This window comes from Eucalyptus grandis, chromosome 3 (genome assembly GCF_016545825.1).
Source record: "Eucalyptus grandis isolate ANBG69807.140 chromosome 3, ASM1654582v1, whole genome shotgun sequence".
NCBI lineage: Eukaryota > Viridiplantae > Streptophyta > Magnoliopsida > Myrtales > Myrtaceae > Eucalyptus > Eucalyptus grandis.
Genome location: NC_052614.1, coordinates 31,169,521 through 31,190,013, shown reverse-complemented (window position 1 = coordinate 31,190,013; position 20,493 = coordinate 31,169,521). Strand labels below are relative to the sequence as shown.

At 41.7% G+C, this 20,493-nt stretch overlaps 1 protein-coding gene across 1 annotated transcript in view; it reads right to left on the bottom strand.

Annotated features, from left to right (window-relative positions):
* Positions 1 to 17,978, bottom strand: part of LOC104439419 (glutamate receptor 2.7) — a 37,743-nt gene extending 19,765 nt beyond the window's left edge. The window contains 1 exon segment of the mRNA XM_039308425.1: positions 17,539 to 17,978. Within this exon segment, the coding sequence (XP_039164359.1) occupies positions 17,539 to 17,851 (313 nt within the window). The 5' untranslated portion in view covers positions 17,852 to 17,978.
* Positions 17,979 to 20,493: the final 2,515 nt, after the last annotated feature.

Genomic DNA, 20,493 nt, shown 5'->3' with positions numbered 1-20,493 from the left:
TTAGGTAAATCGATATGGGTCATTTCCACGTACTAGCTTGGCCAATATTGATTTGCCAAACCTAACCATCAAGTTTGGCTCTTGAATTGTGATGCTCCCTGTCAAATAGGGAAAATACGTCAAAAGCGGGTTCAGATAGTGGGAGTATTGGAAACGATACCAAATTAGCCTTCCCCAGAGTTTGTCTGTGCTAGCTCCTAAGGATACTTGAATGTCGATGATAGCCTTTTCGTCTTGGCACAATTTGGCATTTCTTTCGATTGGCCTTCCTCACTCATGGCCATGTATGCATGATTGATGGTTGTTGATTTATCTTCAACGCCTTCCTTCTGTGGAATTTTCTTATGTCTTTGACTATATGACCATTAGCAGCATTGAGCAAAGTCATGTATTTCAAGCTTCTATGGAATCTGAGATGGACAATCAAAACCTCCAATTCTCTGATGGCAATTACTTCTTGTGAGAGCATGCGTCTGAATAGGAAGTCAGGTTTCTAGGTCCTCATTTTGAATAGGGGCTAGAGACCGCTTCAACTGTCTGGATTTCTTCCCTGTTGATAGTAGCCAATTCAAAGAAAGAGAAAAGATCCCTTCCTTGTGCTTCTGGGCTTGTCGAAGCTGGAAGTCCCGTTGATGAAACCACAGCATCTGGTTGCTCAGGCACGTTCTGGGAAAAGGATATTGCTCTGGCTTGTGAAGGAGTTTGGCAGGAGCGAGGTGGAGTGCACAAAGCTCCTAGGGACGGCTTGATTTTCAACCGTATGCCTATACTATTACGTCTTATCTTTCGTTTCCTGTAAATAGAAGAGAGAGGACGTCATTTTCGACATTATGTTCATGGAATAGGACTTACCCTTTTGAAACGGGATCTTTTCTGTTTGCCCCTGCTTTCTTGGAAGAGTGTTTTTGAACTTGGCGAGTTCACATGATGTGCCAGGTTCAAATGCCCCTGCACATTAAGTCAAAGGGGATGGGAATGATCTTCTGAGACACAAAGTGAGTGAGTTAGAAAGACAGATATGATCAAATTTAACATCTTGTTTTGACGAAAGCTTTTGGTAATGAAACATTTTTTGTTTTCAAAAGTATATATCTTTGAGGGGAAGAAAGCATGAGGAAGCCCAGCCCTCAGTATTCTCCTTAGATGATATTTTCTTTTCATGGTTGGATAGCATCACTGAGCCGGTTTGGGATACCGCCTCATGCTTTCGAAATATTTTCAACTTTATTTAATAGGTGGATTTACATTTTGGAAAAGTGATTTCAAAAGTTAGTTCCTTAAGCGGAACTGATGTTGAAAATAAAACAAGCCAAACTTAAGAAAGATGTACATGTTCCCACGTAAGGGAATACGAAAGGAAATTAAAAAGGGTTCTACTTGAGCGGGCCTGCACCCATTTCCCCTTACGGTCCTTCGTTGATGGTGTCCATGAAAAGGTCTCCAAACATGGTGGTCATGTCATCTGGCCCTTCTTTCTCTATTGCTAAGGGTGGCACTTCATTGCCTGAATAATATTCGGCCTCTACCAGCCCCTGATAGATGTCAGTGGTATGTGCTTCGACATTTCTGCTCTAACTATCTTCAAAATTGAATACCACGTTTACTTTGTCAGTGTGATCAGGGAGCGGATTGCTCTGGAATGAGAAAGCCTCAGTGTCTAACAGGTTCTGGATTCGACTCTTAAGGGCGAAGCACTCATCAGTCGAATGCCCCACTTCTTCCATGTGATAGTCGCATATTTTTGACGGGTCATAGTTGGAAAAACTTTCAGCGTTGGGTCGTTTTGGCTCAATCAAAAGGAGGTTCTTCTTCCGGAGGATTGCCAGTACCTATGACGGAGATCCAGGAAGAGGAGTAAATTGCCTCTTGTTGTTGTAACGCTGGGATGGCTGATGGCTGGTGGTCTGTTGTTGTCCTGCACTTGTCTGAATTGTTGGAGAATGATTATAGGTCGCATTGACATCTACCAGGGGTTCTTTATTGTGGCACCCCGAAGCGCCCAAGGTCACCACATCTTGCCAAAGAAGTACCTTAGTTCCTAGGCATTTTTTTTTTTTAAAAAAGGTCCCGGCGCATCTTAATTGCGAAAGCATAATCAAGTTCTACCCATTTCTCCCTCCAACAACCATGATACAATTGCACACCACTAACATCATATGAAAAGATATAGCCACGACACTTTTATTTACATATTTTCATGATGGATTTTTCTCGGGTCGATACAACAAAAGAAAGGCCAAGACTTTTCACTACACTCGGCCATAACCTCAAAAGAGACACTCGACCCACTATGTCTATCAAGCACAATCCCCCATCAACTAGTGTCGGCTATCATCCCAAAAGTTGCAGCTCCTACTCTTCACAAACGGGCCGTCACACCCATCCCGGTGCATCAGGCGGTGGCGGCGGCAACATCCCTCGCATCACCCCATCTCGACGGACGTGGACAGATATGAACTCTTGTATGACCGGGCCCCCAGCCAGGCCCACATCATACATCACTAACGCGCAAACCCGAATGAACGTCAGACCGGGGATGGTGGGACAGTTGATCTCCACACACTCGACCTCTACATCCGAAGGAATGCCGTAAAAGACGCCCCGCGTGACAGCAGGGAGCGGCATCTCTCTAATCTGAAATGTTGGTCCCCGAAGGGGTGAGTACAACCACTCAGCAGGTAAAGGACCAATAAACCACTCAATGGATCATACAATACAATCATCACAATCATAACATAATACATGTCATCCATGCATTTCAAGCATAACTTACCTTGATACCATGCGCATGTCATCATACCGCATGTACATACATCATCATATAATCATCACCATCATGTCATACTCTTACCATCATCATGTATTCATGCACTCATCATCATCATATCACATGTACCATCATGCCATAGGTGCACATACATCCATGCACTTACCATCATCATGCATCCATGCACTCATCATCATCATATCACATGTACCATCATGCATAATTCAATTTCAATTTCCCAATTTCATTCCTTCATTTTGGACCGCCATATTTCTCTTTCCCGGGACCAATGTTTGCATCCCACATTCATCACTCGCACCCCACCTGGCATCGCGAGAACCATCCGGCACAATACCTGCCAGGCATCCGGCACAATACCTGCTAGGCATCTCGTACACCAACTGGCATCACGAGGCATCCCTCGGCACAATACCTGCCGAGCTTCCGGCTCCCCCACTCTCCGGGCATCTCGAAACTCCCGAGGACCGTCCGGCATCCGGCCATTCCAGGCCACCGGGCAACCGGCCATACCCTTCTAGCCAGGCATCCCAACACTCCCGGGGCATCATCGGCTCACACCTCCGACGGCCTTCTCACTTATCTCAATTCACATCTTCAATTATAATTCAATTTTAACATGGCATGTGATGTGATGGCAATCAAGATCATTTTCATCCTTTGATTCATACATGCATCTCCAATCATCATCATACATGCAGCAAGACACAATCATTCATAACAATACAATTCATGGAGTCCATACAATTTAGAATAGTCCATTTATCATGCCTTTTTGAAGTTTACTAAATTCCAGCTTGTACCATTTTAGAAAACATTTAAATTAAATATCCATATGATTCTCAAAAATCATGAAATCAGGACACATGATAGACAAGACAATAAGATAACAATTTCATGAAGAACACATGCCCTAAAGAGTTTCACACAAGAAGATATAATTCACACAAATACAGCATGCAATTTCGGATAGAAACAGATTGCGCAGTTTTTGAAATAATTCGATTAAAATACCAGAATGACCTCCGAAAATTATAAAATTTTACCAGGTTATAGTTAAGACACTAAAGTAGATTTTCCAGGAAGACATCTAGGCCAGATTCGTTCTAGATAATTTTCTACAGACGTCCGAAGCTCCTGATTCTAGCACCGAAACGTCCAGTATAGCTATCTCCGAAATATCGAGTGTTCACCCACTTATTCTTCTTCGATTCCTCTGAAATTTGGATATGTTTTGCTTCAAGAGGTCCCCTACAACTTTCATCAAGGGATCTAAGCGAAATTTACAAAGAATAGTCACCATATGGGTCCAAGAAGTCTCGGGTGTCCAGTACCGTATTTCCAGATTTACCGTCTTCCAGAGAAAATCGATTCACTAGGTTACACTTGCTCATTTTACCTCAAATTTGAGTATGTTAGTCTTTAGGATGTTCTCTACAAGTTTCATGAAGAAGTTGAAAGGAAATTCTCGGTAAAAGCAACATGCAACCCACAAAACTACCAAAAGGTCAGCAAAGCAGTTCCAGATCTAGTGCCTTCGTAGGAGGAGGGTTTTTCCCCTTAAAACTCAACCATTTTGTCCCAAATTTTAGTATGTTATACTTTGAGATGTTGTCTACAACTTTTATGAAGGAGTCAAAGTCACAATTCAACTCGAAACATGCATGTAAGCCTCCAGAAGTTTCTGGGTCAGGCGGTATACACGAAATCAGCAAGCTTTTTCAAGAACAAACCACACTAGCTTCGGTTCCTTACCTCTAAACACCCAAGATTCAACCACACATGCAAAACACACATGCAAGAGTAGAAATTGATCCTAACTTGCCTCTAAGATCAAGCGGACGACGGCACACGGACGGCACACGGACGGCGAACAGACGGCGACGGGCGTGCGGGCGAGCGGCTCCTTCTTCTCCTCTCTCTCTCTCTCGGTTCCTCTCTCTCGCAACCCTCTCTCTCTCTCTCTCTCACTCTCTTGGACGACAGCTCCTCCATCAGCCGGCCTCTCTCCCTTTTGTTTCCCCTAAACTCCATCATTGGCAATCATGAGGTGCCTCCCCAATAGCCAATGCATGGAACCCTCTTTTTGCCACCTGGCAAAGCATGCAAGATGGGCTTGGGCTTGGAAGAAGTGGGCCGGCCACTCCTCCCCTCCTTGGTCGACAGCCACCTCTCCATGGGCTTCAATGGGCCAGCCATTTGGCCCACCAAGAGTCCAAGCTATTGGGCCTAAGGCCCAAACCTAATTAAAATCAAATTTTAACCTTCTTTTTAAATACTAATTAAATCCTTATTGGACTAAAGTACTATAGGGTAAAATTAAATAACTAAACACTTAAAATCACAAATCCATAGATTCTAATTCACGATACATATGGCCAAAGATAAGTCATCCTCTTCCAAGATTTATCCATTTAAACTCGGCGGTAGATCTCAATACAAGACACTAATTGGAGCACCCCTAATGACTGGCAAAGAATTTCAGGATGCCACATTTCTTCCCTCCTTAGAGAATTTCGTCCTCGAAATTAGACACCACTCGTGCCTTCTTGAAACAAGTAGGGGTACTTTTCCTTCATCTGATCTTCACTTTCCCATGTGGCTTCCTCCATATCATGATGTCGCCATAATACCTTAACCAGAGGGATCTTCTTAGTCCTAAGAATTTGCTCCTTCCGATCCAGTATCTGTATAGGCTCTTCGATGTACCTCACTTTCTCATCCACTTTGATGGCTTCATGATCGAGTATGTGACCAGGATCCGGTTGGTACTTTCTCAACATCGATACATGAAACACATCATGCAAATTTCCCAACTTAGGAGGCAGCGCTAAACGATACGCTACATCTCCTATTCTTTCAAGTATCTCAAAAGGTCCGACAAATCTAGGGCTTAGCTTACCCTTCATCCCAAATCGAGATATTCCTTTCATTGGAGATACTTTAAGGAATACATGGTCTCCTACGCTAAACTCCAAAGGCCTTCTGCGCCTATCTGTGTAGTCTTTCTGTCTACTCTGAGCTGCTTTAAGCCTTTTTCTAATAATTTCAACAGCCTCAGTGGTAACTTGTACCAATTCAGGTCCTGTCAATTTCCTTTCACCTACTTCATTCCAACAGACAGGAGTCCTACATCTCCTTCCATATAATGCTTCATAGGGAGCCATGCCTATACTTTTCTGAAAACTATTATTATAGGCAAACTCCACCAAATGCAATCTTTCATCCCAATTTCCTTTGAAATCAATTACACAAGCCCTCAACATATCCTCTAATGTATGGATTACTCTTTCTGTTTGTCCATCTGTTTGGGGATGAAAAGCAGTACTAAATTGAAGTTTAGTTCCTAATGCAATCTGAAGACTTCGCCAAAAGTTTGAAGTGAACCTCGAATCCCGATCTGAGGTAATAGTTACTGGAACACCATGTAAGCGTACCACTTGACTTACATATATGTCCGCATATTTGTCCATTGAGTAGTCCATGCGAACCGCTAGGAAATGAGCAGATTTAGTCAAACGGTCCACTATAACCCAGATAGAGTCATGACTACTTGACGTCCTTGGTAATCCTTGAATAAAGTCCATCATTATATGCTCCCATTTCCATTCTGGTATATCTAATGGTCTCAAGAGTTCTGCAGGTTTACGATGTTCTGCTTTTACCTGCTGGCACGTCAAACATTGAGAAACATGCTTAGCCGTATCTGCTTTCATACCATTCCACCAAAACTGCTGGCGTAAGTTCCTGTACATCTTTGTACTACCCGGATGAATACTATAATTACTCTTATGTGCCTCCGACAGAATTTCCTTCTTTAATTCTTCGTTGTCGGGAACACAAAGTCGTCATTGGCATCTTACTATTCCATCATCAGAGATTTGAAATTCTGGTCTTTTCCCTAAAGACGCAGTGTCTTTCATTTTCAAAATCTCCGGGTCAAACTCTTGTAAGATTTTAACTTTCTGAATAATTTCAGGTTCAATCCTTAATGCACTAAGCATACCAGTTAGACAATCTACTTTTAATTTAAATTCTGAGTCTGTAACAGACTTTAACAAGCTCCATTCCGCCATTCTTAAACTGGCCATCTCCATAGCCTACTTACGACTAAGAGCATCCGCTACCTTATTCGCCTTCCCTGGATGGTATTTTATCTCACAATCATAATCTTTTAACAACTCCATCCATCTCCTTTGTCTCATGTTCAACTCCTTTTGTGAGAACAGATATTTCAAACTCTTATGATCCGTATAAATCTCAAACTTTTCCCCATACAAATAGTGTCTCCAAATCTTCAAGGCAAACACTATAGCTGCTAATTCTAAATCATGCGTTGGGTAGTTCAGCTCATGGGGTTTTAATTGCCTAGATGCATAGGCTATGACCTTGCCATGCTGCATCAAAACACATCCCAGTCCTTTGTGAGATGCATTACTATACACTGTGAAACCATCAGGTCCAGTTGGTATAGTCAGGATTGGAGCCGAAGTCAATTTTCTTTTAAGCTCCTGGAAACTCCTTTCACATTCCCCATTCCATTCAAACTTCACATTCTTTCGGGTCAATTTAGTTAAAGGACCTACCAATCGTGAAAATCCTTCAATAAACCTCCTATAATAACCAGCTAGTCCTAAGAAACTCCATATTTCAGTGGGTGTCGTCGGTCTCGGCCAATTTATTACCATCTCAACTTTTGCCGAGTCTACTGCAATTCCTTCTCCTGACACCACATGCCCTAAGAATATTATCTGGTCTAGCCAGAATTCACACTTGCTAAATTTGGCATACAACTTATGATCTCTCAAGGTTTGCAAAACTATCCTTAGATGTTGTTCATGCTCTTTAGGTCCTCTCGAATATATTAGGATGTCATCAATAAAAACAATCACAAACTGGTCTAAATAAGGTTTAAATACCCTATTCATTAAATCCATAAATGCAGCCGGCGCGTTAGTCAATCCAGATGGCATGACCAGGAACTCATAATGCCCATAACGAGTCCTAAACGCAGTCTTAGGAATATCCTCTTTCTTAATTCTCAGCTGATAGTATCCCGACCTTAAGTCAATCTTAGAGAAGACCGAACTTCCCTGGAGTTGGTCAAACAGGTCATCAATTCTAGGCAAAGGATATTTATTTTTAATGGTCACCTGGTTCAGTTGCCTATAATCAATGCACAAGCGCATCAATCCATCTTTCTTTTTCACAAACAAAACTGGTACACCCCAAGGTGAAGCACTTGGTCTAATGAATCCTTTGTCCAGCAACTCTTGTAGTTGCACTTTCAATTCCTTCAATTCGACTAAGGCCATCCTATATGGGGCTTTTGATATAGGTCCTGTTCCAGGCATTAATTCAATTTCAAACTCAATTTCTCGCTCTGGCGGCAATCCAGGCAATTCCTCAGGGAATACATCTTGAAATTCGTTGACTACCCGAATTTCATCAATCTTAGGCTCTTCCTTAGTATAATCTCTAACCATGGCTAGGTACTCTTGACATCCTTTGTCAAGTAACGCACGGGCTTCTATTACTGAAATAAGTGCTACAGGTAGGTGGGTCGGTCCTCCCAGAAATTCACGACTAGACTGATCAGGTAAGGTAAATTGGACTAATTTCCTATAACAATCCATCTGGGCCCGATACTTATGAAGCCAGTCCATTCCTATGATAACATCAAAATCATACATGGCCATTACAACTAAGTCTATTTCCATATCCTTTCCCCCCATTGTTATCTTACAATTTCCACACACCAGCGTAGACAATAACATATCCTTTAGAGGCGTAGAAACACAAAGAGGCATCTCAAGAGGCGTAGTTTCTATCTTATTCAACCGTTTATATCTTTCAGACACAAATGAATGCATAGCACCCGTATCAAACAATGCATATGCCTTTTTATCATTTATAAGGATCGTACCTGAGATAACATTTTTGGAAGCTTCCGCTTCCTCTTGGGTGATCACATACACTTTTCCTTGTGCTGGTGGCCTCTGGGGATTCCTTGGTAAGTTTGGCCTAACAGCATTCCGCTGTGGCTGCTGCACCGAGCCCATACACGCGTGCGACCTTTCCTGTGGGCAGTTTCTCTTAATATGACCTATTCGTCCACAACTATAACATTTCGGTTGCCCATTGCAAGGTCCTGGGCCATGTCGCCCATTACACCTTCGACACTCCTTATTTTGATAAGGTGTCCTTTCCAAATTCAGGCTACCCCTGCCTTTTCCAAAGTTCCCAAAATTGCCATTCTTCTTAGATTCCCAGGTCTAACCTTGACCTGCATAGGGTCTTTTACCCCGTCTCACATCACCAAAGGACAATGGTTTCTTATTCTCCGAATGTTCCCTTACCAACTCCTGCTCCACCAACTGTGCCCTTTCATAGATCTCATTATAATATCTTATGTTTAGAGGCACTAGTTGTTTCTTGATATCAGTCCTCAACCCTTTCAGAAACCTCTTAGCTTTCTCTTCTTGATCCTCAATCAGCCTAGGAGCATATCTAGACAGTTCAGAAAATCTAGCCTCATACTGGTCTACTGTCAGCTCCTTTTGTTCTAATTGAACAAATTCTATAATTTTCTTATCCTTAGCACAGTCAGAAAAATGCTTTCTATTAAAAGATCTCACAAACTCTTCCCAGTTAACCTCAGTACCTGGTGGGAAGATTGTGTCCCTCGATGCTCTCCACCAAAACTTTGCATTTCCCTCCAGCTGGTACTCTGCCAAAGTTATTTTCTTAGCATCAGTGCAGTCCAACAACCTGAAAATTTGTTCCATTCCATCAATCCAATGTTCCGCCTCCTCAAGACTTCCCATTCCACTGAACTTAGGTGGCTTCAGCTTCAAAAACTGCTCCATCAGTCCTTGAGTATGGTGTTCTGCTCCAGGTTGTTGCTGCGCCTGTCTCTCCATCAGATTTCCAATATTGGCCAATGCCTGCAGGATGTCTTCCATTCAGGGTTCGGCCCTTACAGCAGAGGCTTCAGCCCTCGATGGATGAGCACTTCCAGCTCGCACCATGAATTTCCTGCAATTTTCAAGCATTGCCTTAGGAATAATCTGATACTCACTGTCTCCACTCAAAGCAACTACTATTACTACATAAGTAACATATACATGTTACTGGTACCTAAAGACAACTCAAAATAAACTACTAGGGATCTACGAGTGAGTACTCATCACCCATTATTCAAAGTTAATCAATTATTCCGTTTTATATCCTATGATGTGCATTGTCATCATGTTCCTCAATTTCCAAATGAGGCTCCTTATCACTCCACCTATAACCATTGCCCTGATACCAAAAACGGAGGGATGAGGCACCTCGAAGCGCCCAAGGTCACCACATCTTGCCAAAGAAGTACCTTAGTTCCTAGGCATTTTTAAAAAAAAAAAAAAAAGGTCCCGGCGCATCTTAATTGCGGAAGCATAATCAAGTTCTACCCATTTCTCCCTCCAACAACCATGATACAATTGCACACCACTAACATCATATGAAAAGATAAAGCCACGACACTTTTATTTACATATTTTCATGATGGATTTTTCTCGGGTCGATACAACAAAAGAAAGGCCAAGACTTTTCACTACACTCGGCCATAACCTTAAAAGAGACACTCGACCCACTATGTCTATCAAGCACAATCCCCCATCAACTAGTGTCGGCTATCATCCCAAAAAGTTACAGCTCCTACTCTTCACGAATGGGCCGTCACACCCATCCCAGTGCATCAGGCGGTGGCGGCGGCAACATCCCTCGCATCACCCCATCTCAACGGACGTGGACAGATATGAACTCTTGTATGACCGGGCCCCCAGCCAGGCCCACATCATACATCACTAACGCGCGAACCCAAATGAACGTCAAACCGGGGATGGTGGGACAGTCGATCTCCACACACTCGACCTCTACATCTGAAGGAAGGCCGTAAAAGACGCCCCGCGTGACAGCAGGGAGCGGCACCTCTCTAATCTGAAATGTTGGTCCCCGAAGAGGTGAGTATAACCACTCAGCAGGTAAAGGACTAATAAACCACTCAATGCATCATACAATACAATCATCACAATCATAACATAATACATGTCATCCATGCATTTCAAGCATAACTTACCTCGATACCATGCGCATGTCATCATACCGCATGTACATACATCATCATATAATCATCACCATCATGTCATACTCTTACCTTCATCATGTATCCATGCACTCATCATCATCATATCACATGTACCATCATACCATAGGTGCACATACATCCATGCACTTACCATCATCATGCATCCATGCACTCATCATCATCATATCACATTTACCATCATGCCATAGGTGCACATACATCCATGCACTTACCATCATCATGCATCCATGCACTCATCATCATCATATCACATGTACCATCATGCATAATTCAATTTCAATTTCCCAATTTCATTCCTTCATTTTGGACCGCCATATTTCTCTTTCCCGGGACCAATGTTTGCATCCCACATTCATCACTCGCACCCCACCTGGCATCGCGAGAACCATTCGGCACGATACCTGCCAGGCATCTCGTACCCCAACTGGCATCACGAGGCATCCCTCGGCACAATACCTGCCGAGCTTCCGGCTCCCCCACTCTCCGGGCATCTCGAAACTCCCGAGGACCCTCCGGCATCCAGCCATTCCAGGCCACCGGGCAACCGGCTGTACCCTTCTAGCCAGGCATCCCGACACTCCCGAGGCATCGTCGGCTCACACCTCCAACGGCCTTCTCACTTATCTCAATTCACATCTTCAATTATAGTTCAATTTTAACATGGCATGTGATGTGATGGCAATCAAGATCATTTTCATCCTTTGATTCATACATGCATCTCCAATCATCATCATACATGCAGCAAGACACAATCATTCATAGCAATACAATTCATGGAGTCCATACAATTTAGAATAGTCCATTTATCATGCCTTTTTGAAGTTTACTAAATTCCAGCTTGTACCATTTTAGAAAACATTTAAATTAAATATCCATATGATTCTCAAAAATCATGAAATCAGGACACGTGATAGACAAGACAATAAGATAACAATTTCATGAAGAACACATGCCCTAAAGAGTTTCACACAAGAAGATATAATTCACACAAATACAGCATGCAATTTCGGATAGAAACAGATTGCGCAGTTTTTGAAATAATTCGATTAAAATACCCGAAAATTATAAAATTTTACCAGGTTATATTTAAGACACTAAAGTAGATTTTTCAGGAAGACATCTAGGCCAGATTCGTTCTAGATAATTTTCTACAGACGTCCGAAGCTCCTGATTCTAGCACCGAAACGTCCAGTATAGCTATCTCCGAAATATCGAGTGTTCACCCACTTATTCTTCTTCAATTCCTCTGAAATTTGGATATGTTTTGCTTCAAGAGGTCCCCTACAACTTTCATCAAGGGATCTAAGCGAAATTTCCAAAGAATAGTCACCATATGGGTCCAAGAAGTCTCAGGTCCGGCGGCCGGGTTGTGTGTGTCATGTGTAGTGCTAAAACATTTAAGGATGCACAGCAGTTTATAATCACAAAACATTTTATTTTAACAGAATAAAAAAAACTCTAAGCTATTATCCTGCACAAAAGAAAAAAAACCCAAGTCAGCAAAGCATTTAAACAAAGATAAAATGGCCTAAGTCCTCAAAGTCCCCAGCGGAGTCACCAAGTTGGCGCGACCTCTTTTTTTCAGCACCCGCAATCGGGTACGGGCGCCTAAGGAGGCTAATGGCTTGGCTGAATTTAGTATGCCCGAACTCTCCCAAGTCCACCAATTCACAACTTTAATAGTCTAGGTTTTTAACCTGTAAGTCAATTTTTAAAATGGAGTTGCCACTAATCGATTTAGGGTGGGTTGATTAGAAACCCAAGCGAAGTATCTGGCGAAATACTCGCCCCTGCGCAACCAGAGAAATTAGGATCAGGGACTTGATTATATTAGTTAATCATTAATGCTCTTTCGGTACCTAATCTTGTTTAAACCCTGAGGTTTTTGGATGTTTGAGGGATTTTCCATGCAAATTGGGGAGGAAAAACATTTTTTGGGTCTTTTTCTATTTTTGACACAAAAGGGATTTTTTGGTATTTTTTGGAAAATACAAGTCTTTTTGGCCTTTTATAATTTTTTTTGGCTTTTTCATGAATTTTTGGCCTTTTTTGGATTTTTGGCATTTTTCGGAAAATATGAAATATTTTTTATTTTTTTTATTAAAATATTATATAAAATAATATAAAAGCCGACCGGGTCGGATCCACGGGTTGTGTCCGACTCGGGCCAGCCCAAAACGCAGACGGGACCCGAGTTGTGTCCGACCCGGGCCAGCCCACGGGTTGTGTCCGACTTTTTTAAAAAAAAAAAACGATGCCACGGCCCAGGAGCCTGTTTTCGAAAATAACCGGGCCGACCCGAAGACCCGATTCGGCGAAACCCTACCCGACTCGGTGACCCAGATTCCCGCCACCCCAAAATTACGGAAACCCTACCCGACCCTGCTCCGATTCACAACCCGCCTTCCAGCCGCCCCAAAATCGCGAACCCTACCCGACTTTCGGGACCCGGATCTGATTCGTGACCCAGAAAATCGCATACCCTAGGGTTTGCGAATCCGCGGCGCCGAAGGGGGGAGACAGAGGTGCTATGACGACGACGACGACGGCTACGGTGGTTACGGCGATGGCGACGGCGATGATGGTGATCGAGACGAATAGTAAAGGCAACGGCAGCGGACTTTTTACCTTTCTTCGAGTGGGAACGGTGGCGGACCGCCTCCCACCTGGCGACGATCGAGGCGCGGCGAGGGTTTCTGGAGAGGCAACGGTGACGACGATGACGGCTACGGCAGCTACAACGACGGTGGCACGGCGTCAGGGCTGCGGAGGGGCTCGATCACCCCAGATCCGAGGCGCAGATCTCGGCCGGACCTTCCTCGGCCTCGATTCTCTCTCCCTCTGGCCAGATCCGAGCCTCCACCGGCCAAATTTGACCTTCTCGAAGTCGCTCGCCGCTGGCCTTCCCCGAAGTCTCTCGGTGGAGGGTGGGCTGAGCTCGCGACTCGAGTTCTCCCCTGCGCTCGCCCTTTAATCTTTCCCGATGTCTCTCAGTGAAAGATCTCCGAGCTCACCACGCCCTCCGACGATGCTTGCGGCCACCTATTTATAGACGAAGGAGGGCCTCGGCCGCCGGCCTCCAGCTTGCCCACCGGTTCCGCTCAGCTGAACCGGTGTCCCATCGAGCTTTCCAGCGAAGCTTGCTCAGCATTAATGGCTCTTGAGATCTTATCCTCTTCGGCTGACATCGGCCTACTCTCCTCGGCTGTAGGCCGTCCTTCGCGCGTCGGCCTCCCTTGCGCGTGAGTTGCAGCGGCGAAGGAGAGGGAAGGAGGAAGAAGAAGAGAGAAAGGGGCCGGGCTGGGGGTGAAGAAGGAGGAGAATAGGCCTAGGGCCCGCGCGAAGGGAGGAATGGCTGGGCTGGGCTTGTGCTTTGCTTTTCTTATTTTTTTTTTTGCTTGTTTTGCATCGTTGTTTTTTTTTTTATTATCTTATTTATCCGAAAAGACAAAATAAAATAAAATAAAAACTTAATTAATAAAATAAACCTAAATAAAATTAAGGCGTCAACACATGGCTAAGCGAAACCTCTTATTTTTTAGGAAAAGATTAAATATTACTCACAAGACATAGTCGACCACTCCCATTTTATTTTAACTTGATTTCAAACATGATGCACAATTGTGTTCACAAACGATATTTATCGATACCGAGGAAGCTCACTTTGATTAAGTGTACTACATATCCATGAAATACCCTGGGCATGTAATTGAACAAGCCCTGTATCATAACTACTTACTCCGTCAAAGACTCAAGCAAAAGTCTAGATAAGAGGTTCAAACATGAAATTTTTTGTACTTTGTGGTGCGAGGAGTCGATGCCGCATGTCCACTCTAGACTCCAAGCCCCGCATTTTAATTTTATGGATTTTGTGAGGGCAGACCTTTCCGATGTTATATCATATATCAAGCCTCTCAGCATCCATATTAAACTGCTTTCATGCACTAACAATTATTTGATCGAACCAGAATCCTATGTTGTTTGAATCTCATTGAATAACGCACAACTTCCATGAAAACAGTTACTCACCGGATCAACTTGCTTAACTAGAAATAAATAAAAAATAAAAAAATCAGAACAATTATGTAGATATATTTTCCCGAAGAAAAAATTTAAAAGTGTTTCTATCAACCGCCCCCACTTAAATGACTATTTTTCTACTCTGAAAAGCACAATAAAATTTTATTTGTTCAATTGAAAACTTCTTGTCACTTGAATATATATTTTTGGGAAATTCGAGATCAGAGAAAGTAAACCAATTTTTTATGTTTGTTTTCAGTGAAAACAAATTGGAAAAAAAAAATTCTATAGTATTTGATAACAAGTGAATCCACTAATGGCAGCTTGTAAATTAAAATTGATAGGTAATAAACTATAATCAACATCTTTTTTGTTTGTTCTGTAATCCATTAAATCAAAAGGAATACAAGAAATAATCAAAGAATTTACGAAAAATATTATGTACAATATGATATAAGATGGATTTTTGTGAGAATATCAAAAGACATGAGCATTAATGAAGTATATTCAGGAGATGGCAGACAAGATTTATGAAAGAACCATATGAGACTTGTCAAGACAAAAAGAAAAAAAAAACTGATAAGCAAAAAATGGACATAAAGGGACTTACTCTTCTCACTTGGACACGCGGCAAGAAATCAGGAAATATGATTCCTTATTGCCCAAAAAGGAAGTTGTTTTTCCTAATTTAATTTTCTATCATTTTCCATCATCCAAATATTAGAAAATTCAAGAACAATTCCCTGACAATGGTTTTTCTCAAACAAACTGACTCTAAAGTTAGGGGTAAGTACAGTACAAGTATCAATACTTTCGTACGGCACTCACTTAAGTACCAAAACTTTTTTTTTTTCGCTCACTTGAATGACAAATCAATGTAAAATCGCTCACTTAAGTGCCACTTCAGCCAAACGTCCCATGCGGATTTTTTTTGTTTGAATTTTTATTTTTTCTTTTTTTCCGTTAGGGCCTACGAGAGTCACCAGCAATCCTTGCTAGCCACAAAACCCTTGCCCAGATTGAGCAAGGCTATGAGGGCCCTCGTCGGTTTTGGGGGCCGCGAGCGAGGGTCCTTGCAGCCTCGCCCACTCTTGGCGAGGCCCTAACACCGTCGCCGAAGGCCTTCACGGTCAAGGGCGAGGGTTTCATGGCCGGCGAAGGTTGTCAGCCATTGGCTAGCAAGGCCACGAGCGCTCTTGCCAACTTTAGGCTGCTGTAGGCAAGGGTCCTCTCGACCTCCACCCCAAGGCCTTCCCAGCGAGAGCAAGGCTATGAGGCCCTCGCCAACCACCAGAGAGGCCCTAATAGCCTCACTTAAGGCCTTCACAATCAAGGGGCGAGGCGGCCTGGGCGAGGATTTCTTGACCGATGAGGATTGCTAATGACACTCGCCGGCCCTAAAGAAAAAAAGCAAAAATAATTCAAAAAATAATTCAAAAAATAATGATAGTAAAAAAATGTTTAAAAATATTAAAATTATATTTTTCGATGGTCACATCGGACAACCAGCAACCACGTCAACTTATCCGGTAGGACAAATCATAAGTGGCACTCAAGTGATCGATTTTTCAAATTTGTGGCATTCAAATAAACAAAAAAAAAGGTTTTAGTACTTAAGTGAACGCCGTACGAAAATATTGGCATTTGTAATGTACTTAGCCACTAAAGTTAGGCTTTCTTTCCAAAAATAAAGCTATGCAGCATGTGTATTTTGTGACTCGATTTCTAACACAGTTCACTGATCATCTATATGTAGACGTAATTTTATAAAGGTTTATTCCATTACAGCAGGACAAGAGTCACAGGGGAGCTATATATTCTTCAAAGAAAAGAACAGACAATAGTAGTCCTACATTTCACCCTCCAAGATCATAAAACAAAAATTCTGCTCACACATTTTTATCAAGATGAAACTGGGTCCACAAATTTATGCACATATATACATTGGTGAACTATGACATGATACGAAGGTGGACTTCTAATTCAAAGATCACAAGTTTACCGACACCAACAATATTGAGGAGTTATTATATGGTCTGTAGATGATTTTGAACAGTATCATCTTAACCAGTAATTAAGTAGGTCCTACCATGAGCCCGAACGATTGATGCTTGAGATGTATTTGGTCTATATGATGCATAAACCGACGCTTGTTTCAATAGTGCTACACCCTCTAACTACAAAAACAAAACCCAAGAAATGGTTTAATAGATTAGAGATTTTCGATTTGGGGTGACTGAAATAACTATCTCCATCAGGATATTATAATTGGATGGTCCCTAAAATTGTTTCTTGCAATATCGTTTTCTTGGTAGCTTTCTGAAGAGTAAACTCCAAGAATTGAAAGGAATTAATGAAACAAATGGTTCCAAGGTCAAATGTTACGCTCAAAGACCAGTGTCTTCGAGAAGCACCGCGCGGCGTGGATGGAACAAAACCCATAAATACTGTCAAGCTAAGCGTCAAATTGTCAGTCTCTCAAGGCCGCATGACTCGGGCGGACGTGTGAAAGATATTAAATTGAATCTTAACCAAAATAAACTTTATCAATCAACGGAAGTATAAAAGGTAGAGAGAGAACCTGCAGCAGCAGCAGCAACCTCTTCTCCTTTTGAGTCTCTAACGTTGAGGATGAGCCTGGTCTTGTAAGAAGGGTTTGAATTATAAAAGTTAGAGATAGACAAGTTAACGCAGCTCGATCCCATCTTACCCACCCACGTCTCCAGATCAACAATCACCCCAACGTTCACTGGGATCGTTGTGGCACTGTTGTTGTTACTACTTTGCGCCACTGCTAGCTGAGGACCGTCGCTGGAGCACACAATGATGGCTAAAAAGGAGAGAGCCAAAAAGAGGAGCGTTTCAGCGTCGAAAGAGATTCTTGGAGGCATCATTGAAGAGGGTCTCGGGAAAACGCAAGTGTATGTTTGTGTGAAAGAGAGACATGGAGGATGTGACGACGAGGGCGATGAATTTATAAGGGAGAAGAGCTTTGAAAAGTAAAACAAAGCATGGAGAGCTTCCATTCAAGGATTGCTCGACATGGGCGGGTCCATCTGAGCGTATGTATTATGCAAAGAGATAAGATAACCTCCGGTAGCATTCACACTTCATGTTTTTGTTTTTCAATTTTTAATTTTGTATGAAGAATCCTAACAATTCTTTAACCTCAGGATTGTTTATACCATCATTTTTTTTTTTTTTTTGCTGCTATTTCCATCTCGTTTTAAACAGCTGATGATGGAACTTTGTCCGAGAGCTGGAAACTACTCGGATTTAAGACTAGGAAATGTATGGTCTCCGATATGATGTATATGCGATTGCATCATGTAGTAATTTCTTATGCATTTCCAATTCTAAATGGAGGATCTTGATCAAGAGACTGCTTGGGATGGAGTTAATCTAGCATACCAAAGCTCGTGGATAATACGACATAATCACGCACAAAGAAGAAGAGATACTCGATGATTCTCAACCAATATAAGAAGTATGTGCCAACTAGAAAAGGCATAAATTGATGTAAGATTGATTAATTGTTGGTTGATACCATAAACATCTAGTTTTTTCGCTCAAATAATCTGCACAAACTTGCTTAAATTCGATCATCATGTACCCGAAGACTTCCCCTATAGTAGATTCAATAGGTACACTAAGCCACGACATGTTTTTGGTGGTAATTCTTTTAACTACTTTAAATTGTAAAGTGAGTAATCAATTATACATCAATAGATTAGATAGCTAATGGAGAACGGTCTCGGATATATTTTATGCTTAACCTAACACTCCCCTCAAGTTGAATTTGATATAGTAGGATGAAAACCTTAGGTTTATAAATCTTTATACCGTTCATGTACCGTTTGGTATTGTAGCGTACTATTCATATATTGTTTGGCACACTGTTCATAATACCGTAGCACTGTAACAGAAGTGAAAAAAAACAGGATAATGAAGAAAAGAGAGAAGAAAAATTCATAAACTGATGAAAAATTATGTACATAACCAAATTTGATCACCTATCTCTATACCATGTAAAGGCAAGTGTGCAACTAATCAAGAATCATTGAGAAGGACACCCATCTATATGTATAGCTTAAGAACATAATAAACTTACGAAGTCATAGTACACAATGAGTGATTTATTATTGTTATAGTAGTTCTTCTATTATTATTATTATTGTTGTTGTTGTTGTTGTTGTTGTTGGCTTTCTCTTGCGTATCAATTTAGATTCAATTCACTTAGATTCGATTCTTAATATGTTTATGAGGTGATTGATGTTAATGGGCTGGTGGCTCATTCCATGCGTACAAAAGCATCACATCATAACGTCTTGTCTACAGTTATATCATATATGATAATGTTGAGTTTCTATCAAGTGTTTGATATTATGTGATCCAAAATGATTTGAAGTCAATTCACCCTATTCAAAATGGTTTTATAATTATGATCCATGACCATATTAATCTCTTTCCACACAATGTGGAACTCCAAGCTCGTCCATGGAATTCTAACCCGAGTTACCAACTACCTTGGGTGAAAGTTCGTGGAATGAGCTAATTATGCGAGTCATGTCAAGGACAAATCGCAACAAAAATTGCGAACAATTTCTCGGGGAATTTGGATCCTTGATGACGCTTATCGACGAAATTGAGTCCAAACTTGTTCATGCGGTTACTCCAGTCCACACGGAGTCTTTTTAAATTCACCGTCCATGTACTTGAGCGACACAATTTTCCACAAAGGAGCAGTGAAAAGTCAATCTGAGCCCGTCCATTAATTTCCATCCTGACTACTTCCGACTAATTAGGGTGAAACTTCCTCGAACGGGCCGACTAAACGAGTCATGTGGCAGCAAAATTAACAATAAATGCAAACAATTTCTCAGAAAATTTGATGAAGCTTAACGAGGAAATAGCCAAGTTCACACGGAATCTTTTTCATTTCACTGTCCATTTACTTGAGTATAGGATTTTTCACTATGGATTAGCAGAACACCAAATAGAGAGACCCTACAGAACGTATATAGTGAGACTATCTCCCAATAAATAAACAAATGAAAACATAGCGTTTCTCCGTATTATGGGCCTCATTCACAACAAAGTTTAAACTAATTTATAGGCGCTTATTTTATTTGTTCGTCCAGTTCAATATTATAGCATATACTAATGAAATGTCTGCGTATGGGTCTAAGATTATAAAATTATATCTTGTTAACATCTAAATTTTAACGACTCCATTTAGTCATTCATTGCATGAGAAAATTATGATTCCACCGAGATTCCTAAACAAAAATATTGTTAATTTGCATTTGCATATTATGAGCATTTTACATTTAATATCATTGGGCCTACATAAATTGCATTCTCATTAGACTGGTGCTAAGGGGGTTAAAAACAAGCAGGTTCTAAGCTTAATTAAATTATCTACACCAAGCCCGTCGAGGAGTGAAATTTGGTGAAGCTCATTGAATACCTGTGGTGGCTGAAACTTACATGTGATGCGCACATGGGAGGTGCCAAATTAGGAAAGATTGCGTTA